This window comes from Polypterus senegalus, chromosome 12, assembly GCF_016835505.1.
Source record: "Polypterus senegalus isolate Bchr_013 chromosome 12, ASM1683550v1, whole genome shotgun sequence".
Lineage (NCBI taxonomy): Eukaryota > Metazoa > Chordata > Cladistia > Polypteriformes > Polypteridae > Polypterus > Polypterus senegalus.
This window is the reverse complement of record NC_053165.1, coordinates 60,857,077-60,864,493: the sequence shown is the minus strand read 5'-3', so window position 1 is coordinate 60,864,493 and position 7,417 is coordinate 60,857,077. Positions and strand designations below refer to the sequence as shown.

The 7,417-nt window shown below is 42.6% G+C and overlaps 1 protein-coding gene across 2 annotated transcripts; it reads left to right on the top strand.

Moving 5' to 3' along the window:
* Positions 1–722: 722 nt before the first annotated feature.
* pla2g1b (phospholipase A2, group IB (pancreas)) lies at positions 723–2,534 on the top strand. 2 transcript variants are annotated; one of them, XM_039772788.1, is made up of 5 exons: positions 723–877; positions 1,216–1,593; positions 1,909–2,065; positions 2,138–2,265; positions 2,363–2,534. In XM_039772788.1, exons 2-5 carry the CDS (start codon positions 1,554–1,556, stop codon positions 2,482–2,484), a joined length of 447 nt encoding a protein of 148 aa, XP_039628722.1. In that variant the 5' UTR covers positions 723–877; positions 1,216–1,553; the 3' UTR covers positions 2,485–2,534. The 2 variants fall into 2 exon arrangements, with proteins under 2 accessions (XP_039628722.1, XP_039628721.1); XM_039772787.1 differs by having other exon boundaries at positions 723–1,593.
* The last annotated feature ends 4,883 nt before the right edge of the window (positions 2,535–7,417 follow it).

Sequence of the window (7,417 nt, the reverse complement as noted above, 5' to 3'; positions counted from 1 at the left end):
GGGATGTTTTCTGCGCAGAGCAAGAACGCATTCGGATTAATAACGAAACGAAATTATAAATTGTAAATTAGTTGTTTATCTTCCTAGAAATGATTATCGGTGTAACGTTTATGTTTATTTTTGTCATTGCCTCATACATTTCAACTGCTGTGTCTGATGCAGAAGGACAGTCTGAACATTATTTTTCAAGCATTTGTGGTTAAAAATCAGATAATTTGACTTTTTTCATACATGAGTGATATTTTTCCGAACCCTGCTGCTTACACACAAATTGTACTGAGCCTTGTGGCCAATAATGCCGCCCCCAAAAATGTGCCCCCCGCCCCACCCAACTACACCACTGATTCCCCCCATATTTGTTTTAGAGAATCCATTTTGTCAGCACTTGCATGGCCCAGTTTTGATATTTTTTGTCCTTCTGGTGAAGCAACTGAGCACTGCACTTTTGAGGGATTATTTCATGGACTGTACTGTACCTCACGTTTTGGGATTCCACACTATGTTGTTTATAAGTCTCAGAGACGCTGACTTCATTCTTTATTTCTCTTTAGCTGCTGTGGCATCAGCTGATAAAATCAGGTGCTCTGGCAGTTTAAGAACATGATCAAGTGTACCATCCCGGGCAGTGGCACACTGCATGACTACAACAACTATGGTTGTTACTGTGGGCTTGGAGGCTCAGGGAAGCCAATGAATAATCTTGATGCTTAAGCTCCTTGGGATCTGTACCACTTTCCTTTGCTTCCCTACTATTCCACTTACTCTGCTTATTTTCATTTTCCAGGTTTTGCAAGGTCCATGGCAACTGCTATTCTGCCTTCAAGAAAGTCCCAGAGTGCTTTCCCATTTTTGACAATCCTTACACAGAGGTCTACGCGTACGTACTCTTGCTCTAGCACCACCATCACTTGCACTAAGAGCTTTGGAACACTGGGCTGACAGAAGGGTTGCTCTCCATTAGTCGGAGTCTTGGTGCCCATGTTAAGCTGTACTGGACTCTATTGGCTGTCCAGTAATTAAGCTCAGGATATCAATCATTTGAGTTTTTGGTCCTGCTGGCGTCAGTGCTGTACTTGATGAGGTAGCTGAACTGTCTTTGATTTCTCCGATATTGGGGCACCACAGTTTCATTAACATACCATGTGGACCTGCTACGTGTCTCTATCTGTCTGCTTGTTTTTCTCTCCTTGACTCCTTTATTTTTATGTTTTCCAGCTGAAAATAATGACTCGTGTGAAAAGCACATCTGTGAGTGGGACCGCCAGGCTGCCATGTGCTTCTCCAAGGTCGATTAAAACCCAGAGTACAAAAACCTAGACAGCTCCAAACACTGTAAATGACCTGCCAGCAAACTGAATAAAGCCTCTAAGCCACTCTGCCTGTGTGCCATCTTAGTTTTTCCCAGGGGTGAGGTGTGGAGGGGAAGGTGGAGCAATACTTGAAGGCCAGGGTGTGGCATGGAGGGTGGGGTCAGGCTGCCACCCAAGGCATAAATACTGCAACAGCAACATTTACAGGGCTGCTGGATATTAGGAGACTACGAGATCTTCGCTATGCGTGTGGTCACTGTGCCATTCATTCTGCTCTGCCTTGGTGAGCAAAAGTCTCAGGAGACTGGGGTGCTTTGGGAAGAACTGGCAGGTGCCTTTTGGGTGGCTCAGCTAGAGGATTTGGATACCTGGATGGTTGCAATTGGGGAGAGGTGTCTGGGTCATTTGGTTACAATTTCGAAAACTGGACTTAGGGAAACAGACCACAAGAGGTGATAGTAGGTGGGACTGGTCAGACTGGTGAGTGGCCAGATAAAGGATTCCCTACATCACACAGGGTGTTCTGCTTTTTTGTCTTGTATGGTATGAGACTTCACTAAAGATAAATGCTCACAAACTGTGTTGGTTGTGTCAACAGGAGTGGTAGGTGCCAGATTTATACCCAGTGCCCTCTGGCAGTTTCGGAACATGATTGTCTGCGTCCTGCCCAGTAGCTGGCCACTCCTCGAGTATAACCAGTATGGGTGCTACTGTGGATATGGAGGTTCTGGGACCCCCGTTGATGACCTTGACAGGTAAGATGGCCTGCCTCTTTCCTGCTGCCCCCTACACTAAGTGCCCTCTCAAGAGTATTGTTGGCATTGTAGGTGCTGCCAAGTCCATGACCATTGCTACAGTGAAGCGATGCGACACAAGGACTGCTGGCCAATTTTTGATAACCCTTACACTGAGATCTACTCATACTCCTGCTCTGAGGGAGCCATCACCTGTAATGGTAAGTAGCACCCCGACTTGTCGAGCTCTCCATTGTGCAGAGGGTCTGTAAGATGGGCTGACCACTCAGTGTTTTCTCTTGTTCTGTTACTGTGCAGCTCAGAACAATCCCTGTGAGGCGTTCATCTGTGAGTGTGACCGTCAGGCAGCCATGTGCTTTGCACAGTCTGACTACAACGAGGAAAATCACAAAGTGCCAAGTGATAGCTGTAAGGACTGACGTCTGGACTTTATTGTATTCCTAAAATAAAACCATTAAATTGAAAAAAATGGTAATGTTTCTTCAATTGCAGCTGAGAGAAGGGTGGTAGTCAAATGGGGGCTTAACATCATGAAACACTTGACCTGATGCAAGTGAGGGCACCAGCCATCCCCATCTGAGATGAGAGTTGACCATGCCGACTCAATAAGACTCATCAGTCACAATTAGACACCCTTATTTAACACTTGTGTGTTCATTTGGATCAGAGACATGATGGGAATTGGTCATCCTGAACTGACTGCAGTGAGCATGTTGGTGAGTTGATGCAAGTAAGTGGAATTGCCTTCAAGTAAATGAATTAGAAATTCTGAACTGATACATTAGAAAGGGACTGATCATCCTGTTCTGATGCTGGTGAATAGACAGGTCATCCTGAACCAACATAAACTGATTTGACATTCTGCTCTTATTATGTCCTGGTCAGCGTGACTTGCTAAAAGTGAGCTAGTTGGGCAGTTTGATTGGATACAAGTGTGTGGACCAACCTTTAAATAAAGTTACCAGAAATTCTCAGCTGAGACTAAAGTGGGCAGACTGGAAATTCTTGTGACACTTGAATGGACTGGTCATTCTGACTTGAGTTATGAAGGGGACTTTTCATTCATTTCATAAGCGGAACAGTCACCCTGTCCTGACACCAGTGAGCAGGATACTGGTAAAGGGAAAGGCTATTCTAACATTAGACCTCTGGGCAGACTGGTCATCCAAATCTGACCTAAGTAAGAATACTGGCCTTCTTGTACCTACACATGTAAAAATGTTAGATATCCTGATCTACAATGTGAGTGAGAGTTGGTCAACAGGACCCAATTATGGTGAGTTGACTGGCCATTCAGAGCTGTTGCCTGTTGTTTTAATAACCTCACACAAGCTCAAGTGTTCATCTTCAAGTAGCAATCAAGTTCATAGGTTTCCTTCAAGTTATGTGAGGACAGCAAGTGGTCAGCAAAAAGGAAAGGCCACTTGGTGAACAACACAGAGTTGGGTGGAAATTGAAAGCCACTGGGGTGTAGGAAGTGGCCATCCTGGCCTGTGCCCATTGCTACTGACACATTCACCCAAACACTGTAAGATGGGTTAAATTAGTTATCATCTGAAGGACTGCAATGGGAAGTCAAGCACAATGACCTTACTACTACAGATATGAAGGACTGAAAAATAGAGAAAATGTCCACATGAGGGCGATGTTGAGTCATTTATGAAAGACCAGGAACATTATGGCAACACTTGGCAGAGGAAGCAGCTGTGAGGGCCAGAGGGGAGCATATCAAGACACACTGGACATCAGGGGTAAGCATTGAAAGGCTGATGAATGACAGTAATGATTTGAACCCCCAAGATGTTCACCTCCAGAGGACAGCATTTAACTTATCAAGCACTAGAGACATCTGGAGGCACACCTGTAGGTTTACATTGAGCATCCACCTGAGGACAAATATCCAGTGTCTGACTGAGAGCCCCTGAAATACACTGAATCAATCCAAACAGATTAGGCAGTAACAGTGGAACTTGGGTTCAAGTCCTGCAGGGCTGGACTGTTTTCAGTGTGTAGATAAGACACAATTACAATTTAAGAAAACAGACATTATCAGCAGTGGGTACCTTACTTATTCAGCATTCTGATTCTGTTCCTGATTCCAGTTTTTTTTTTGGATGTTTGTAGGTTTTTCCTTGTGGGTCCCCGCCCAACAACCCCCCCATCCATCCCCCAATCTCCAACAACATGCAGTTTACATTGATGGACAATTATAAACTGGCCCTGAGTATATGTATCATTTGGCATGATCACCAGCTTATGGTGTTTCCAAAGGACTGCATATCGGGTGAATGAGGGGTTCCATGTGTGGTTGAGTGTGATGGACTGGCATCCTGCCCCTGCCTTCAAATAGATGCTGCAGGGGTAAGCTCTGATCATACAGTAGATTGTGTGAGTCTGAAACTGAATGAATTAAATAAACAAAAAAGTAGTATCCACGACTGAACAAAACAGGTTGCATGGACGGATGGACAGTTGCTTGTTAGCACAGTCTTAAAAGTGGAGATTAGTATGTGGACTGACAAATAAACGGGTGGGAGGAGAAAATCTTATCCGACTACAATGTGTGGCACACATTTCATGCAACGCTTTTGCTTTTGAAGAGAAGTCTTCATCTGAGTCACGGGCAAACGTCAAGACCTCAATACAGTGACTGAAGGCATGAATATCTCTGCAGTTTTCTCTTCACTTGTCAGAAACTGCGTCACGACAGGATTGATGTCTCTTCCTGGTGACGCTTTCAGAACGCCACGTAGCCGTGGAAAGTGTCACACATTTGTTACGGCCAAATAAGCTAAGGAAATGGAAACTTTTACCTCAAATGCTCTAAGCCTCTCTATCAAATCGTTAACAGTCACTTCCTTTAGAATAATTCCATATTTAGAACCTTCAAGCGTTAACAAATATCACAAAGAAAACAGTACATCTGCCGCGAATTCTTTTCCTAAAACAGCCCGCAAAACACTTGTATCTCGCTTGTGCTTGTATTTAGTGAGCAAGGTGACAAGCTCCTTTAGTACAGCGCAACACCTTTCACGTGCCAAGCTCCGCCTGATAACATTATGTACAAACTAATCCCTACGAACGTTTCGGTAAGCAATTCTTGGAAAAAGACATGATGCAGACTTAATGTTACACAAATAAAACGAATAATACTTATTTCAATGTTCACAATACCCTCACTAAGAACTACACAATTAATATCCGGCAATAGCCAATGGGTAATTATAGTTTGCGGACCTCATTGGAAGCAGCACAGTTAACGTCCGCGAAAAGCCAAAGAGTAACTACAAAAACGTTCAATGCCCGATTGTGATTAAGAACCGCAAAATTAAGGTCTCCAAACTTGTAAAGGCTAACACGAGTGCTTTCCGGACCTGATAGGGAACGATACAGATAACGTCCGAGAACAATCGTAGCGTAAATGCAAAGCGTTTAAGGCCCGATTCTGATTAGGAACCACATAGTTATGGTCTCCGAATCTGTAAAGGCTAACAGAAGATGCTTTCTGAACCTGACAGGGAACTACACAGATATCGTCGGAGAATAGTCCAAGAGTAAATATAAAGCATTTAAGGTCAAGCTTTGATTAGGAGACACGTAGTTAAGGTCTCAGAGATTGTAAAGGGTAACTCAAGTTTGTTACGGACCTGACAGAAAACTACAGAGCTAACGTCCGCGAACAGACTACGTGTAAATTAAAGTGTTTAACGACCCGTTAAAAAGTGATTATAGTACTATCTTGATCTGACAGGTAACTACAACGGTTATTGTCCGGTGTCTGTTGACGCGAAGGATATCGAATTAGTGAAAAATGTCCGTTTTGAAAATACGTTGCTTAAAAAAAAACTTAGGTTTGTTTAATGGTATAAGTATTTTCATGCTTATTTTACTCTCTGAAGCATATTATGTGCTGAAAATGGCATCTTCCTCGTCCTTAACGTTAGCTGAGGTGGAAACAACCTAAAATCAAGTTTTTGCTACATTTATTTTTGCTCTCAATCCGTATAGTTTTTTCATTTTTCTTACTCTTTCAAAACAGCCAGGAATTTATATTTAGATCGTTTTAAACATGCTATTTTTAATGCCCAGAACAGAGAAAGAAGCTTTTGAAATTGTTTTACAGAAACAGACAAGGTTGTGTTAATCCATCCTTGCATCCATCCAGCAAACGATAAAAGAATAAACAGCCTTTCTTTGTTGAAAGCCACAGTTTTCTTGGAGAAAACAAAAAGCGTTTAAGTGCAAAATGTATTTAAAATCTATTTCCTACGGTCTCTTTTGAATTTTTTTCGCGAGAACATGGGGAGAAATTCCATCAAGACATCCCTCCAATGCGGTTTGTCAAGTGGCTGCTTTCTGTAAGTAATAATTACATTTATAATAACCCAGTGTTAGGGTATAGCGGGTTGGACAAAGATTGACTGACTGACAATTACAAGTGTAATTGATCTTTTTTCTTAGTTAAAACAATTAGTTTATAAATGTATCGCAACGGTGCTGGACAAGTTATATCAGCTAGGGATGAGACACCAAAAGTAGGTGTTGGCATTACATCAATGTGAGGGGCGTCTATAAATATAGCTCTGCTTCAAAGTCATACACGTGTTATCCGGACCTGACGGGTAACTACACAGATAACGTACGAAAACTACGTGGCTTAAAGTTAGCCTTTTTTTTTAAGAATAACAAGCTGTTAAAAGAGCATGAATCCATTGGGTCAGCGTCGGGCCGACGGCAGTCCAAAAGTTGCATATTTTTATTTTAAACATTAATATCTCAAAAACTCAATATCATCCATTCTCCAAAAACTGGATGTGAAAGGGCAATTATGTTTCCAGATTTTGATTGAGTCCCCTCAAATCTTTAAAGAACAATATTTGACTGGAGTGAATTTTCATGGCATTTTCTAACCCGCTTAATCCAGACGAGTGTCAGGTGGGGATAGGGCCTGTCCCAGCTAGCATACAGGGAAAAACCAGAAACAAACCCAGAACAGAGCGACAGGCTTCGCAGTGAAAACACACTGTAAGGTTCGCGTCGTCCTTCACCTAACCTGCATGTCTTACAACAGTAGGGAAAAACTTGAGCACTCTGTGGAAATCCATACAGCGTGTTATACGGTCTTGATAGGGAAATGCACAGTTAACGTCCGAGAATAGCCAAAAGGTAAATATACAAAGCGTTTAGTGTAGGAACCGCCTAGTTAAAGTCTCCGCAAATCTAAAAAGTAATAGTATAAATACCCGGACCTGACAGGGAACAGCAGAGTTATCGTCCGCTGTCTGTTGAAGCGAAAGATGGAAAATATAATTAGCGCCCGCCAATGACTGAATAGTGTTTTGCACTAAAATC